General features: G+C 39.5%; 1 protein-coding gene across 2 annotated transcripts in view; it reads right to left on the reverse strand.

Moving 5' to 3' along the window:
* Positions 1 to 1,578: 1,578 nt before the first annotated feature.
* The window catches only part of LOC130911344 (F-box/WD repeat-containing protein 8-like), a 68,795-nt gene continuing 52,515 nt past the window's right edge, over positions 1,579 to 17,858 (reverse strand). The window contains exons 9-11 of one of the 2 annotated variants that reach the window (XM_057829229.1): positions 10,381 to 10,554; positions 10,178 to 10,294; positions 1,579 to 7,553 (exon numbers count right to left, since the gene is read on the reverse strand). In XM_057829229.1, the coding sequence (XP_057685212.1) occupies positions 7,406 to 7,553; positions 10,178 to 10,294; positions 10,381 to 10,554 (439 nt within the window). In that variant the 3' untranslated portion in view covers positions 1,579 to 7,405. The remainder of the gene's footprint in view (positions 7,554 to 10,177; positions 10,295 to 10,380; positions 10,555 to 17,858) is intronic. The other variant, XM_057829230.1, reaches the window with a different exon arrangement.

Genomic DNA, 17,858 nt, shown 5'->3' on the forward strand with positions numbered 1-17,858 from the left:
AAAGATAGGTGCAAGACCCGTCGGGAGGGCACACTGTGGCTCTTGGGCCACCTTTTGTGGCTCAGGACGGCCCCAAGTACAACCGACAAAACACGATAGGTTAAGGCCGCTGTTGGAGTGACGCCCAACAGCAGAGAGGGCCTCGAACGATTTTGCTGTGGTAGCAAAAACATGGCCATGAACATACATTCGCCCAGCAGAAAATATAGGTTAGGGACCCTGGATGGATGGTTGTACAAATGCACTAAACTTGACCATGACAAGAAAAGTGACAATTAAAATGGGGAAGCCGGTGTGGACTGCCACTGTTGTTGTTTCAATGTTAAGTTGCTATGGTGTCGTGTAGTCTCTTGTTAAAGTAAGTTGAGATTTTTGTTTTGCTTAGTGTTGTTCGAAATAAAGCCGAAAAAATACGAAGCACCCCTGTTAACGTTCTGGGAGACAGCCGTTGGTATGGTGCCTGGAGTTGCGCAAACTGATTAGATAAGAACACTGTGTTCAAGATAAGGAGTGCGGGCCGTCGGTGGCCCTTATTTGCAACATGAGGTCCTCGACGGCATCCGCTGGGTTTTTGCCAAAATTAATTATAAGGGGAGGCTAGAATTGAAGCTGGGAATTTTCCAGTCCTTGTTTAACTATTTAAGATAAAATTGAGAGCCAAAGAGGGAAAACAAAAAAATGTTAAATGTTAAAACAGTGAACAAAAAAAAACAGTGGATCTGATTAGAAAAGGAACACAGTGTTCAAAATGAGGTGCGCGGGCCAATGGGCGTGAGGCCCCCTTGCTCTTGTTCTGGCCAAGCAGAGCAAGGAGGGCTGGCAACATTCAAACACCAACATTCAAGCACATTTTACTATTGGTGATATCAAATTGACAGACTAATGAAAAAAAGGAATACTAAAATAGAACTCAAGATGAAAAGCTAATTAAGTGAAAAAGAGGCAGCATTAGCGGAAAATGAACCCGTGAGCTTGATTGAATATGATAGAATGCTTTAAAATTACAGAAGCCAACTAAATTGCTTAAAAACAATGAAACTGATTTTATTCGCCGGGGCTGGGTGGGGCTTGAATAATCTTTAAAAAAAAAAAAAAAAACGGAGGAGTGGAGAAAGTGTTGTTTAGTTCCATGCCTGTGCTAACTGTATTTTTCTTTTTTTTTTTTTAGAATTTTTCTAAAAATTCTATTTTTATATTGGGATTGCATTTTTTCATTTTTTATAAAATTTCTATCTTTATATTTTATATTTGCCTGTTCTGAGGACATCGTTTAATTTGTGTAAAAAAAATAATTAAAAAAAAAAACTGGTTGGCTTGCATTTATTCTATTGATCCTATTCACTGGTTTGTTATTTTGCAATTATTTTCTGGGGACCTAATTTTTTCACAAAAGGGGAGAACGATACATATTTTGAACGACATAAGGAACAAAGTAAAAGGCATCAATTTCCAAGACATAAATATTTTAATTATTGCGAAGTGGCTTTGTTTTGGATCTGAATTGGACATGAGGGGTTTGTAAACTGGAAATAATAAGACATATAAATGTTTTTGGGTTGAATGTTGCATTGGTAAACATTTATTAAGCTTATTTAAAAAAAAAATAAATAAAAAAAAAAGAAGAGTTAGAATCTCAAATAATGGTATTTAGACCACCATAGGGGATAGTTTTTGATTTTGTCTAGATAATTGGGGTATCACACAAGTTGATGTAAATTGGGAATGATAACATGGACTGGGTATTCATAATGCACTTTGAGTAGTAGCTTTGAGTGATATAGCCATGCTTACAATTGCAATTGTGGGCATGGCTAGAGGGGGTTAAGTGGGTCAAGGCAACACCAACATGATTACTAAAAGTTAATATGGATGCGGACAACTGTAAATTTTTATTGACTTGTACAGTCTGTTCAACTTTAAACATGCAGTTCTTAGGCCCAACAAACAGTAAATTATGACAAACAGAATACTTTTCATAATCTCATTTAGACTAAAGATACACGATAATATCGGTCACCGATAACTATCGGCCGATAATGGCAATTATGACGTCACACAGATAATCCAGATAATTAAAAAATTCAACCGATAATGCAATCCGATAATTATATATTTGATTTTGCCTCCAAATGTGCGCAACCAAAGAATTCAGCACGCCGCCTCCTCAACCCCTCCCCTCTCTGAAGCCCCTGAGGGAGGAGGGGTTGAGGAGGCGGAGTTACAAGACAAGAAGTAGTTGAATATTATGGCGGCTGTTACTAAAAAAAATGACGCTCTCGCCATCTGCGAAACATGTACCGTAGAAGTTCCACGAGGCAGAAAGAACGCGTCCTCATTCAAAACCACTAACCCAGCAGCCATTTAAAAATGCATCACAAAGAATTTTGGAACAAATACGAGGCTGCTGCTAGCAGGAATGCTAAAGCTATTGTAAACACTAAGTTAAACTACAGGGCTTGTGACGATACAGAGTCGGGCTGTTTGGGAATGCAGCCCAAGGCGGGTGGTAAATTCGCATCTAAGGCTAAACACCGGCACTACTGGAGACCGATAGTCGGCAAGTAGCCGTCTTCCGACGGAGCCCGCCGCTCTGGCCAGTCCGGCAGGCCGCCGCCGCCTCGCCATAGGCGGGGCGGGCCGAGCCCGGTTCCTCGGCCTCTGGACCTCCGGCGAACACCCCGGTTTCTCGAGCGTTCCCCCACGGCGTGCAAGCAGAGCCAGGACCCGAATACGCCGCGGCGAACCGGCCGGGGCGGGCGGATTATCCTGTACGAATGTAGCTGCCGCCGCCGCCGAGACGAGACACGTTTTTTTTTTTTTTTACCTTAATGACCCGAGAACCAAAGCCCTGGATAAAAGAAATAATGCAGTTTATACGACCACCATTCTTCATGAAAAAGTGATGTCCGGTAAGCAAGCTTAACATGACGGCACAGTGGTTATAAGATAATTTAAACATGGAGAAAACGAAGTCAGCCAGTCAATAATGCATTCAGAATGTGAAATGACGAGCGGTCAGATGACTTTGTAACGCTGCCTTTATTTTCGGCTTAATAAAACTCAGGCACAAAACAACATGCACGCGGATGCGAGCTCCAACTCCGTCCAAATAGTACTGTCGTGTAGCAGTTTAGCTGCTGTAACGCAAATGTCATGAAAGCCGCAAATGTAAACAAAGCGCTGCAGAATGGGTACATGACATCTCGCTCTTTTGAGGTAATCATTTTCACAGTGTGCAACAAAGCATATAACATTAGCAATCACTTTTCAAATTATTTAACTTATTTCTCTGCTCAATTACAGTCACAGTAGATAATCAAATTCTTAAATCAATATTCTGTAGCCACAAATATTATCAAAAATCTTTCCTTCAAGTTTTTTTTTTTTAGGATTAAGTATAATAATGTATTGCTTAAAACAAGGCTGTTAAGATTATTTTCAGCTAGCTATTTTTCTTCCAAGAAATCTGAGAGAAATACACTTGAAGCAATCGCAGATAATTTCACTTATTGCCAATAGATTTACACTTAAACTGACTAGTTTTAAGGAGGTGTGTTTTGCAGCGGATTAATGTTATATATGTTAGGAATGGCTTACTTTTAAACGCATTTTTGTGCAACTTAGGTATTTACTCTGTAAGTAATTGTTGCCAAAGGTTTACCATTACACAATGTCAGACAATCTGTCATTATTTAGATGTTTGAATTGACGACTTGTTCATACTGTATGTTGAAAAAAAGAGCAATAAATTATATTTTTGCACAGTAATATTTTCTTTTGTGTATACTTTAAAATTTTACATAAATCTTTTAATAGAATTATCGGCTTGACATTATCGGTTATCGGTTGGAATGAGGAGGAAATTATCGGTTATCGGTATCGGCTGAAAAATGCATTATCGTGCATCACTAATTTAGACATATGGAGTTTGACACATTGCTTTAATAACACGACACATTTTAGGAGCACGCAGAGGCCATTACCACGATCTAAAGTTTTCCCTGACCACATTGTTTCCCAAAAGATTTCAAGGTTTAAGGATAATGGTCTGCCACATCACATGTTGGAGTTTTGAGACGGGTGCTGTTGTTCATTGTTTCAGGTGGTAAGGTTCCAAATAGGCCCAGTTATGATAAGTATGACAAATCGGCTATTCTTAAGTTTATCCTTATTTCTATTTATCGATCCCCTGAAACACCAGATGTGTATGTTGACAGGATGGGAAGACATTCACTCTGAACGCTAGCTGAGCTGGAGCTGGGTGTGACATGCGGAGCCATCGCACCGGCACATGGACCACCGGTTGCGCGGGTGGGAGAAGGGATCACCAATGGTTGGAGGATCAAAGGTTTGATTCCAGACCCCACTTATTCCCTCAGGGCTGTGACATGCGACAATGTACTGCACGAGCCGTGAGCTGGTGGTTGTGAGAACAGGTGCTCTCAAAATAATGGTTCATCGCCAAGGGACAGCCGTCACGACTATCCCCACGGTTTCATACTCACCCCAGCTGACGATGCTGTGTTTCGTCGAGGTGAATGTTTTCAGGTCCTTTTGAGATTGAGAGAGTATTTAAATGTTAGAGATATTACCCTACCTTAGATGTCTCACGGGCATTAGGCAAAACTAAAACGTGATTACGTGACATATTTTAAGTACACCACATAGTCCCAGATGTATTTGATTAAGATTCTTTACTTTTATTATTTTATTTTCACTTTCTAATGATTAACTTTCCTGTAGGTACCACATTATATTTTAGACACTTTAAACTCATTGTTTGTGTTCTACACAAAGGCTAAGTCGTTCTATGCTTTAATTGGTGATTTGTTTAAAGTATGTTGGCAGCTCTGTATTCTTTTGAGTTGAACAGATTACAGCTACACTGGGATCCACTCAGAGGGGACAACCGTGACTGATCCAGACTGGGAGAAAATAGGGACCCTTTCCCATTCCCATTTGACCCATTTCCTAGGAAGCGACAATTGATTATGGAAATAAATAGGTTTAGCGTCATGGTCCCTGTCGCTATAGCGCTTTTGTTTATTTGTTCTTTTTATATTATTTTTTTCACTAAAAGGTTTGGATTTTCTTTCCTAAAGGTTTGGATTTTCTTTCCTTTTTCCCTTTTATTGATTTCACATGCGGATGTTGCTGGTAGAAATGTGGTGTGGAAAGGTGCCCCTGACGTTGTTGGTAAGTGGTGGGAATACACATTGTTTATGTAGTAGGGTTTTATTTTTTCCGTCACCTTTTTTCGATCTTTTGCAGTCACATTTGGGTTTTGTAATTCCTCGACACGAGTCATATAAGTTCACTGGGTTGTTTTATATTTCCACAATCACAATAAATTCATTTTTGTTCTTGGGATTTTTGTTCAAAGACTACTATTTTTTCGGTTCTAAATCATAGTACTCGGTAGATTTGTGCCATTTTTAAGTCCCAGTTTTTTATTCTTTAGCCTTTAGCCATTGTTTGTCATTTGGGGTGGAGAATATAACTTTTATCACTTTTATATATATTTTTTTTAATTAGGATATTTATTCATTTTTTGGTAAATGGGGCGGAATAAAGTTTTTCTTTAATTGGGGTGGAATAAAGTTTTCCTACAGGTGTCTGTGTCCATCATTTTCAACAACTGGTAAGGGGTGAAGACGTTTATTTCGAGTTTCGAGTTCATTGTGTCAAAGTTTTTCTGTATTGCAACATTCCGCTTTGGTACGGTACCGCTTTTTCACCATTCTCTAGTCAGTGGGGGAATGTTTTTTGCTGTGCTATTTGTAGATGTAGTAGTTTGTCAGTGATGTTCTTTTTCCTCCTTTAAAAACTGTTCTGAGGTGTTTGACACACTGTTGCAATACTTTTTGTTCAGGGCTGCGCACAGTTCCCTCTTACTACAGGTGGGGGTTGACCCTAACGTTACGAAAGTTGAAAAGGGGGCTACTTAAATTTTAATTTATTGGACCAAATTTAACTCAGTACGGTTCTCACTTTTCCTAATTTAAAGGTTTTTATTCAATGGACCAAATTTAGCTTAGTGTGTCTCTCATTTTTCCTAACTAAAGATTAACTTTATTTTTTATGGGGCCAAATTTAACTGAATGTATATCTCATTTTTCCTAGCGACAGGACAAACTTAATTGGTAGCCCGTCTAATTGATCATGAAAAAATCTGTCTCAATGCACCTGTACAATGAGGGCACTGTGAGCTGATGCCTATAGCCACGGGACCAAAGACAACCAAGGATTAACCCTTTGAGGCGGTATCATACTGTTTTAGAGAGTACTTAACAGGAGTCCTGAGGGGGACTTGCAAATTTCGCACATCCCTGTTTAAACTGTTCATCAATTGCTACATTTCTTCCACCACTTGATAAAGCTAAGTTCTAAGGCCACATCCATGTTTTTACGAACCCCTGTCGGGGCTCGTGAGGGGGATTGAAGGGGAAAATATATCGTCATCGCACACACCATATCATTGTTTGCATTAGTCTAACACATACAGTATATAGTCTAACACATACATATGGTACAGGTTCTCGTAGGCACCGTCTAACTGTTTGCATTAACACACGTAATATAATTAATCAGGAAATAGTATCATTTTCATATTTACGGTAGGACTACACTACTAATATAAAATAAATAGCACACCATAGTTTAATGAGAAGAAATAGAAGAGATACACAATGCCGTCTTATCACAAGATTGACGCACCAACTCTTGCAATCAGCTATTCCAGCAAACTCCAAGGACAAAGCGCTTTGTCCTAAAACAAGTACAGCCAGCCCGGACAGCAAAGTTGATAGCGGGCGTCCCACTCCGCGCACGAACCTAAGCCGCCCAAAACCGGCCACCGAGGGGAAGACCCAAAAGCAACGCCCAGACACACCTTCGGACACGCCTTCGACACGGCCCGCTTCAGCAAAGACTTTAAAAAGACTGGACACTGAGATAACACAGATTTTTGCTGCTCGGAAATATGTAGCCTTGTTTTGGATCCAGAATTGTTCCTCCGTTGTCTGTTTTTGCCTTGTTTTTACCATTGTCAACAAATAAATTGTCAACCTGTTTTCGGTGAGTGTTCTTCAAGCTTTTGAAACATGGAGTCAGTACAAAGGGTTAAAAATAAGAAAACGCGGAGGTTCGGCCTTCCCGGTCGGCGCGCGCGGGGGCAGCATCGGCAGAGCGGCACTTTGTTCGGCCGTCGCTGTCCCCGTGCGCCTTGGGGGACGGATTTCAACAATAATAAACTTTCCAAATTGCAATCCATCATAAACACCCTTTTTTGAACAAACACCTGACCGTAACTCTTCCGTTGAGTCGCGAGTGTCTCTAAAGTTGTGGCCAGCGAAAATAAACTCATGCAAAGAAGTTGTCCGATGGAAGTCCCAACTTTTGTCGGTCACCTGAGGTAGTCGTAGGGCATGGCGAGTGCGATGTTGTAGTTGTAGCCGTGAGATTGATCGTAGTCAGACCTGCAAATTGGAAGGACGCTTTCACGGGCTTCCGTGTCCTCTGAGAAGTCGTAGTGGCAGATGACTCCCCGGTGCCTGCAACATGGATTCAGAGTTACCAACTGCAGATTGCTGTGATTGACCCTTGTCCAAAAGTGACTTCCTTGTGGCTTCTGATTGACCTGATGAGCTCATCCCTGACAACAAATTCATATAGAAGCAATTCAGTTATGGCATATACAGCATGAGACTGTCCTTGTTATAGCTGGTTTGTTATTCTAGTGTTTAACTTTGCTCTTGTTATTCTTCTTATTCTATCTTCTTTGTTATTCTTTGCCAAATAGTAAAATCCCTTTTTTGTCTTTTAATAGCGCTTCTTCGGCGCACCGCACAGCCCAAGCCGTTTGACCGACCGTCACTGTACAAATATCAAAATGACCAGAATTTTTGTTCAGCGCAGGGAATTAATTTGAACGACCCCCAAAACTTTTTTGTTCACGCGTAGATGCGGGTTATTTGAAAAAAAAAAAAAAAATTTTTTTTTCAAAACGCTACATGTCAATTTTTGACAACTTTCACATAAGAAATTCCAGGACGGGAAGGGGCGTATAAGTTGCATACAGAATTAGCAAAAATGTACGGTTCCCACAAAATTCGCCAAAAACTATCCAATTCATTTTCAATGGCAGGAAAACAGGTTCTTGTGATTTTTTACCATTTACCATTAAAGCCCATTGACATTTTGTGACCTGATATCAACAGAAAGTGTCTCCTAAATGTCCCAAAATCAACAGGAAGCGACCTGACATCAACAGGAAGTGTCCCCGAAATGTCCCCAAACGAACATAATGATATCAACAGGCCGTGTCCCCAAAATGTCCCTAAATACACAGGAAGTGATCTGATATCAACAGGAAGTCTCCTTGAAATGTCCACAAATTAACAGGATGTGACCTGATAGATCTGTATTTACCACAGTAAAGCCCCATCGTAATTTCTCCAGAAATTGCAGTTTCTAGTTATGTTTGTAAATCTTATGTTCATATCTTTTGGCACTTCATATTTATATACAGTAGATACAGCAGCTTGCGTTAGCTGCAGCGTTTTATTTTTTCGGAAATACAAGTATCTAATGTAGGGTGACCAAACGTCCTCTTTTGCCCGACATTTTCACTTTTTACATCCTGTCCAGGGTGTCCGGCGGGGTTTTCAAATATTCATGAAAATGTTCCGGGACATTTTTCACGGGACCAATGAGCATATGCTGAAATTGACTGACGCTTTGCACAGAATGCGTTACTGTGTTGCCTGTAATGTGTTCCTAGTTGTTGGTTCTTCTGTGCTCAGTAACAGAGAAAACAGACGTCGGAGCAGTGTTCCATCATCGACGACGGTGTATTAGGGCCAAATAAATAAATAAAGAAAAAATCACTAGATGAAAGTTGATTCAACTATGAGTTAAACCATTGTTAAACTATTGCTACGAGAAAAACAAGTCGTATTATTACGTCGGGATAATGTAGCTGTAAGCCGCTACGCACTTTATGTACATGTACCTTAACTGGGCACTATGACGAAGCAATTATTATAAAGTCTTTTATTGATCATAATTTGATGTAGATGAGGCAAAATATTAAGGATTTCCTTATTTTTAAAACCGATTGTAAAACACAAGAGGCTTTCAATATTGTTGATTGTTGAACAGAGGCGGCAATGTTACACAAATTACGTAGCTGCTTCTTCAGCTATGTTAGCCCTACATAATGATACGATTTTTATTCTCGTGCCATTAATTCGACATTTATTCCCATAGTAATAGTTGGACTTTTTATTTGGTACTATTACTACGAGAATGAAATCCGTATTACGTAGTGCTAATGTACTGTAGCTGAACAAGCAGTGGTTCGATTTACATTTCACTGGAAAGTGAAAAGAGCTTTTTGTTAAAAGCTGGATTTCTACAGAAGAGGTATTTTTTAGAACATTGTTTCAGATTATTTATTCGTACAGTAAGAATTGAAAAGACAGCTATTATTTTCTTCAAGGATGATTCGCAAATACAGAAGCGGAATTATTATTATTATTTTTAAATCCTTATTTCATATCAGATTTTTTTAAACTTTATTATTTTTCTATTATTTAAGGAATAATAAAGTCTGTTGAATAACCTCTGAAAATTTGAATTTGTGTCTTTAGTCATATAGCTATTATTTTGTTATAAAACTGAATTTTTGATCCAGATGGAGGAGGCACACTTTAAATATATTAGTATATTATAAGTGATAAGGCATCTTTTAATGTTTTTTTTTTGTTTGTTTTTTTTAATTTTAAGTATCTCGAGGCCAAGCCGTGTGTCCTTTTTTGGAAATCAAAATAGGGTCACCCTAATATAATAAAAATGAAATACTGATAAAAGTTGGCAACTCATAAATACTGTAACTATCAGACACTGTTAGATTTTTTTGTGAAAAAAGTTAGGGAAACACAATCTATGTACCTATATAAATGAGACACCAAAATTACAAGCCAAAAAAAAAAAGTAAGAAATAAGGAAATTACAAAAACAATTATAAAACAAATTCAGAAAAAAACATTTTGCCACAAATATTCATAAATAATACCAACCATTAAATTATTTTGAAAATATTACAATTTATTGAAGGCAATTTAAAGATTTCAACTGAAATAAAAAGTTGGGATTCACATGGTCGTGGTCTTACCTACGATGAGCTGTAAGGTCGTCGTCAGTGATGCACGCCCCCCGGGGCGTCTTGTCGTCGGGGATGTTTGCAGTCAGCAGCGTGTGGCTGTCGAAACTAATGTATTTCACGGGATGTCTGTACGCAGGCACACGCGACAACAAATGAGACGAAAGATGTTCTACGACGGCTATTTAAGGCAAAAACAGAGGTCGCTTTCCAACCTGTTGTGCATCTCCCACAGCTTGCTTCCCATCCTCATCTCCCACACGCACACCAGGCCCTCACCGCCACCGCTCACCACCTTCCAGTCATCCCCACGCACCGACGTCACACCCAACTGGTGTGCGTACAAAGACGACACGCACGAACCCAATCGCAGATCAAACACACGCACCCTAAAAACAAAGACGTGACAGAATACAAATTTAAGAAAAAAAACTTGTCAATCAGTCGAAGAAACATTCATTCTTTCATGTTTGACAAAATACAGAACTAGCGGGAGCCCATGTACCACTGTTGGTACTTGTATCAGACTTTGACTTAAAAGTGCGTCTGACACCAAAAAGCATGTTTATTTCATATTTCACAGTGTTTTATGCTCCTGAATGAAATGGACCGCTTGGATGTGTGTGGAAGCGATCGTTTTATATATTCAATTTTTGAATCCCGCGCCATGAAAATGAGTTCCTTCCAGCTCCAGTCTCGGGTTTAGGACGAATGCGAATGTGACGTCACCCGGGTCAGCATCTCACAATACAGCTCTGTTTTACCGTATAGCATGCAGACGGATTTCAGCTGATTTTACAAATTAATTCATTTATTTTTCGCATCACGTCAGCCAAACAGATGCAGGCTTTTGAGGCTGCACCACAGGCGTGTGAGCCTTTTTGGGTTTCAGAAAGTTCCCATTCACCCCGAGATCGGCCAGAACAAGTGTGCGACAACTGTGGGACCATTGGACTTACTAGGAAGTGAGTAAACATCGTGTTTTGTATTATGTTAAATACTGGGATCATGGCACACGTTTGAATACGGAGGTGGCTTGTATTTTGTGGCTGACATGCTCCTTGTCCACTCGGCCGACGACTTGTCGCACATCCCCCCGCCGGGAGTGCACTATACTCGGCTTATTGCCGTCTTCGTGTGCCCGGTGTTGTGTCAAATTTTCCACCAGATCAGAAACGGCAACTTTGTGTTAACAATGGCCGCGAATACAGCAATTACAAGTAAACACTACAAACTTTCTTTAAATAAAGGACTATTTACTTACGTTTGATCATGGATGGGCATGTAGAAGAGCTTTACTCGGACACATTCTGCCATGTTAGCTGCAGAACAACTGCAGCCGCTCTTGTATGACTCTGTCACTGTTTACGTCTTTGCCGTGTAGTAAAGCATTATTTTACGGCATACACGTGTTGACCATGGGACAGCTACGCGCTCCTCTGACGCCGGCCGGTTTGCCCGGCGGTCATTGTCCAGCCGCTTCCCCGCAAACGAGCCCTCTGCCCTCAGCAGGGGAACGACGAGCTCGAACTTGGTCGCTGCCGGGCAGGTTGCCGATCGGTGAAGACAATCGATAACCACGCCGCCGTGTGAAATAATCTGGGCTAGATATGTGTGATTTTTCGCTTGGAAAACTTTGAAACATCACTCGGTTCGGGTTAACATGTCGGCTAGCTGTCACGCTTCTTGGTTTGTTTACATTCTCCGAAGCTGGGGCAGGAAAATTACAAAAGCCCGACTAACTATGGTGGCATAAAACAGAGGTGTGCATCGGTACTGCCCTCATGATTCGATTCGATTACGATTCGGAGGGCCACGATCCGATTCGATTCGATTCAGAGGGTCACGATTTAATTCGGTTCGATTCGGCAATGCATCGGGATGCATTAAAGCCTGGGATGCATTAAAATCCTAAAGCAAAGCATGTTTTTCGTGAATCATGAGGCAACACAAGCGGTCAGACATTAAACAACTTTTTCTTGGCTCTTGTGTCACTCCTGGTTGAAGTCAAATGAAAATACTTTCAGATACTGTATATATATTTCAAAAAAAAAAAAAAAAAACATCACAGCATTTAATTAGTGCTTTGAATGAGACCAGGGCTTTCTCTTTTTTTACACACAGTAGCAGCCGTTCACACAGTGCAACATCTGAACTCCTGTGCAAAATCTGTAATAACAATCACTGTATTTTAGTCACAACGACCCATCAATAAAAATATTCATGTAAATATTAAAGAAAACGACAAAGAAAATATTGTAGTGCAGCAGCATCTTTATCGCAATATCAATACAGGGATCAGTTCAGTTGCAAACAAAACCAACTAAATTGCAATGTAAAACAAAAGTAAAATGTTGGGCTAGCCCACTATATATGTGCAATAGAGGTTAGATCGGGCCTAAAAAATCAAGCCCGACCCGGCACGGCCCGCTGTTATTGAAGCCCAACCCGGCCCGAGCCCGATCAATTAACTAGATTTGCAGGCCCAGCCCGAAAAACCAGAAATTTTAATTTATTTCTTTTTGTTGGAGTGACGCAAAAAAAAAACAAAAAAAAACGCAGCAGCAGCAATTCATATTCATTTCTTCGACTTGGCAGAATTTTTTTTTTTCATAATGTTTAAATAGTCTATATATTTTTATGATCATACAAAATGGGAACGCCCATTTTTTTTTCCCAACAGGAGTGTTCTGATCTCTACCTAGAGCTGTCATGTAGGGGAAGTTCTGAATTTTTGACATTGGAATTAAACTTCGAGTTAAGCAGGGTTGTAGTTAGTCAGTGGAGTTGATTTCAACAAATTCCGCGTGTCAGTTGTTATTTGCAGGGCTCCGGAGCAGCTAAGATAGCACGAGTCAATGGTGCCCGCTTAACATACCAATAAAAAACAACATATGCACCCCCGAGACTTACCGATGGTCCATGCAATCAATTGTGTTGGCTATGTTTTCAGGATAAAATTATTAAAACTTACCTTACATGTCAATAATTGTCATATGAACAGGACCATTTGTAATACTGCAGTTCTGCAGGGAACAGGCTGCAGAGAAGAGTGATATTTTTTTCCACCAGTGTGTTTATGTCGTAGCCAGCAGCAAGTAACCAGCTTATATTGTTCCTCGTTCTTCATAGGGAGTTTGCGGAAACTTTCACTTGCCCATTACTTCTGTCTGTTTCCATAGCCTCTAAATTCACATTTCACCATGTTGGCGTTTTTCAGTCATGACTCAGTCGATTGATGATGCATTCGAGGAAGGTGGGAAGTCGGAGTTTTCCAACTTTTGATCAGGAAAAATAACTGGAATGCCACTCAAATTGGGAGGCCCTAGTTGCGAAGTTAGAAAAAAAAAAGTACACCAACTTCACGTGTCGCTTCAATCTGACGTCACTTGAAAAAAATGCCGTGCTTTTGCCAATTTGTGATCGCACTTCAGGAAATGGGGATCGTGTTGTGGCAGTTTGCATTCGTGCTTTTTTCTTTTGCGAAGCGTTTGCAATTGGGGTTCGTGCTTTTTTCTATTTGCAAAGTGTTTGGACTTTGCATTTCCCCTGACACCTCTCGGCCACCGTACAGTCTACTTTTGTGTTTGATCTCATCAAACTTCTATGGAGCAAGCAGAGACTTGGATGGCAAGGAAGAAAGAAGATATGACTGATGCACTGCAGAGAGATAGAAGTATATGGTAGTTGAGAACAAATGCAAATATTTGACAGACGGGACGAAAAGAACTGCTGAAAACCTGAAATGCTTATTAGAAAAAGTGGGTAGGAACAGATTAATGAACTACTGTGGTATATTTCTTGGAGCAAAGCAAAAAGGGCAGAAGAAAAAGAAGAACAACAATGACACCAATGGGAATTCTCATTGGTGGAAGACCATATGCAAAAGAATGTGAGGAATTGCAAGAGGACCTGCCTACAAAGGGAAAGAAACTTCAAAAGTACAGTACTAACCAACACCCAAACTCCTAACTTTATTTCTCCACCCATAGAGCCAGGCGGACATCTTTTATGATTGCTCAGCCTTGGCAGGGGTCTGGCATTAAAGTGAGGAATGAGAGTTTTCGGAACGCGGCTATTCTTCACTTTTGAACGCTTGTAAATGTCTTTCGCCAAAACAATGAATGCCTTTCATCTGCGGTCAAGCAAAATCTTTGCAACAGACACACATGAAATGTTATCAAAGAACTTATTCATTCCCTCGTAATCTCGCACACAACGCAAAAATGTCATGAGAAGCAACACAAAGTCACAAAGCAGACGTTGCACTACTTTTTGTTGCTTGTGAGACTTGTCAAATTCAGAGGAGTGAAAAAGTATTTGCACCTCTCTCAATAGCACTTTATATACACTTTTTATAGCACTTGTTTTTTAGACAAAATCCATAAATGTTTTTGATTATTTTCTGAGATGTTGCTTTTTGTCAGCCCTGTGAATGTTTCAGCTGTGACATCCAGAGGTGGGTAGTAACGCGTTACATGTACTCCGTTACATTTACTTGAGTAACTTCTTAGGAAAAATGTACTTCTAAGAGTAGTTTTACTCAGTTATACTTTGTATTTTTACTTGAGTAGATTTGTAAAGAAAAAAATGCTACTCTTACTCCGCTACTTTGTTACAATTTTTCTCTTTATTCTACAAATTAGTAGGGATGGGAATCGAAATCCGATTCCAATTCAGAACCGGTTCCGAGTGTTTCGAGGCCTCGACATCACAATGAAAAAGCCTTAACGATCCCTAAAGACGCATATTGCGTCGTGACGTGTCTTGTTGTCCAGACGCATCAAACTAGCATGGCGCCAAGAACCACTCGCTCCTAAGTTTGGCTACACTTCACCAGGAAAAAGGGTGAAAATGAAAGGTTACGATAGTTTAGCACGAGCGTTGCCGCCGTAAACATAACAATGACGTAGGTTCGAACGCTCGAAAGTGTGTCTTCACTTCACGAGGAAAAATTACAACAAAGCGACTTGCAGTCATTGCGAGATGGAAATAACTGCATCGGGAGGGAATAGACTGCACTGTCCTCACCGAGACTTTATTCAACCATCACTTGAAACTAAAAATAGAAATGAAACAAATCAATTTCGTCCCCAATAACAAACAGGTTCGCATCAACGTAAATCAGCGATGATTAGCTGCTAACACGGTCATAACAAACAGTTAGCATGCGTTCGCTAGCATTAGCACATCGTTTAAACCACTACACAACTGGATTTAAGTGTCCGATCGCGAGTGGAAACACACAACAACAACACAGAGGATGATACATACAGGCGTTGGCTCTGTGGATATTTTACAAACATTAACAAAGAACGTAGGCTCGTGGCAATGTTTCCCTTTCTCACTAACTCGCTCACTGCCTTGGATGCGGCATTTCTTCTCCTTCGCGCTCTTCTTCGCGTGAGGAAGCGCAAGGGCACCACCACTTGAGCGTGAAAGCGCCATACAAACTAAAAGGCATGCATTTCAATATACTGATAAATAAAAACAGGGGTCCCCAAACTACGGCCCGCGGCTCCATATTTGGTCCGGCCCCCTGAACAATTCCAGAGAGCATTTTGAATTTTTTTTTGTTTTTTTCTCCCTCAGTAGTGTTATTTATTTCCTGACCATTTTCAGTGAATAACTCAGAGAGGGTTACTTGGTTATTATCTATTTAATTAATAGTGCTATTATTATTTATTATTATTATATTATATTATTATTTTTATTTTATTTACTTTTGTTCCGTGAAGAATCCACAGAGGGTTATTTGATTGTGGCTTTCTGAAAAACAATAATTTTTTTACATTTCGCAGTCCTGCAATCGTCACACTTTTTCTGTTACAAACTGACCCCGGCCTCTCATCAGAGAAGGGAAAAGTTATTTGGCCCTCACAGGAAAAAGTTTGGGGACTTTGCCAAAGGCAGAACAACGACCTATATGCCAAAATATACCAATATTTTTTATTTCTATTAGAAAAATGTTTCAGTAAAATGTTACACATTCTTGTGCATTTGCCAATTATTGCCACAGTTAACATTGAGGCTTTGGGCCTCTTTTGACCTCGTGTGAGTTTGTAAGGTTGTGACTTCTGATTAAACAAACTTGATGCCAATCAAAATGTTTGTTCTTCTTTTTCCCGAAATTAGAATCGATAAGAGAATCGATAAAGAATCGAATCGTTAAGCAATATCGATAATGGAATCGGAATCGTAAAAATCGTATCAATTCCCATCCCTACATATTAGATTAATTTATTTGTTAAATTTATACTTACAATAATCACATGACTCCATTGACCCAATCAGATTTGGGCTGGTATTGGAAAAAAACTGACACCGCGACTTTTTGGGGGTTTGCGATATATTGCGATATATACATCGCAATATTAAAGCTAGAAGAATTTTCACCGGATGACTCGAATACTTCTGTTTGGGAGGATACTGTATTGCAGTCAGCATTTTATCAGATTGTTTTTCCTCAGTTTCCCTCTTGTTTTTCTCTATATCTATCTTTGTATTCTTAATTTTTTCTTTATTTTATATTATTTCAATAATTTAACATATTATTCATTATAACTAGATTTTTTTTAATTGTTGCATTATAGACTTATGGTACTTCAATGTACTGTCATTGTATTGTATTGTATTGTACTGAATTTATGCGCACATTGTGATGGTGATATTTGAAGGATATATTGTGCATCAAATGCAAGCTTGATGCATTGATGCTGTTCAATCATGTGGTGTCTTCAAAGCACCGTAAAAAATGAATTATTTGATATTGAGCGCTGCCCTCAACATGAACCGGGTATTTTAACCTCTCTCCCAGTTGTTATCTGGCACCGATCGACCACGGAAAACCTATATAAGTATAACACCATTTACCATTTACCATTTTAATTTCAAAATAGTAATTATGAAGAAAGTCTTTACTATTTAAACAAGGAACTATTTTCTCCACCAGAGGGCAGTCATGCTCTGTGGACGAACAATGCTTCATTTATGTAAAAAAAAATTTTCTCATCGGAATTCTTTTTTTTTTTTTTTTTTGTATTTCTTTGGCTTAATGTGGTTATGTAATGGGTTGCTGTACAGTATCATTATGAAAGCAGTCCATATAGGTAACTTTGTGCTTAGAAAAAAAATACCATGGTTAAAAAATAAATCCAACAAAAATATAAGAAGTTACTCACAATGTTACTCATTACTTTCGTATTCTTTTCACCAAATATCTTTTTACTTGTACTAGTACTTGCGTACATTTTTTGGATGATTACTTTTACTTGAGTAATCATATTTTGAAGTAACTCTACCCACCTCTGGTGGCATCACGCCAGTATCACAGCCAGCCTAAACTCATATTTGTTTTACATGGTGGTATTCGTTTCACTCTTGAGGTGTTTGGATAGTTTTCTTATGAAAATGCTTTGATTTTGTGGACCAACAACATATATTATTCTTTTTAATTGGTGATTTTATTCAAGAAGGAAAAATACTATTTCATAGACTTCACTATCAGTTTACGGGACAGCTCCTACAGTCATTGTGCCACGCCTTCCGGAAGGAGGCCGACGCAGGCAGGCAGAGCTGTGATAAACTCAAACACACGCTTCCTTCTAACGCCAGATTTAGTTTGAAACAGGACGAAAGTTGTACTGCGTACAAGCAGGAAGGAGTGTCCGAAGGATAATTTGGTCGAGGATTC

Source organism: Corythoichthys intestinalis, unplaced genomic scaffold (assembly GCF_030265065.1).
Source record: "Corythoichthys intestinalis isolate RoL2023-P3 unplaced genomic scaffold, ASM3026506v1 HiC_scaffold_28, whole genome shotgun sequence".
NCBI classification, from domain to species: domain Eukaryota; kingdom Metazoa; phylum Chordata; class Actinopteri; order Syngnathiformes; family Syngnathidae; genus Corythoichthys; species Corythoichthys intestinalis.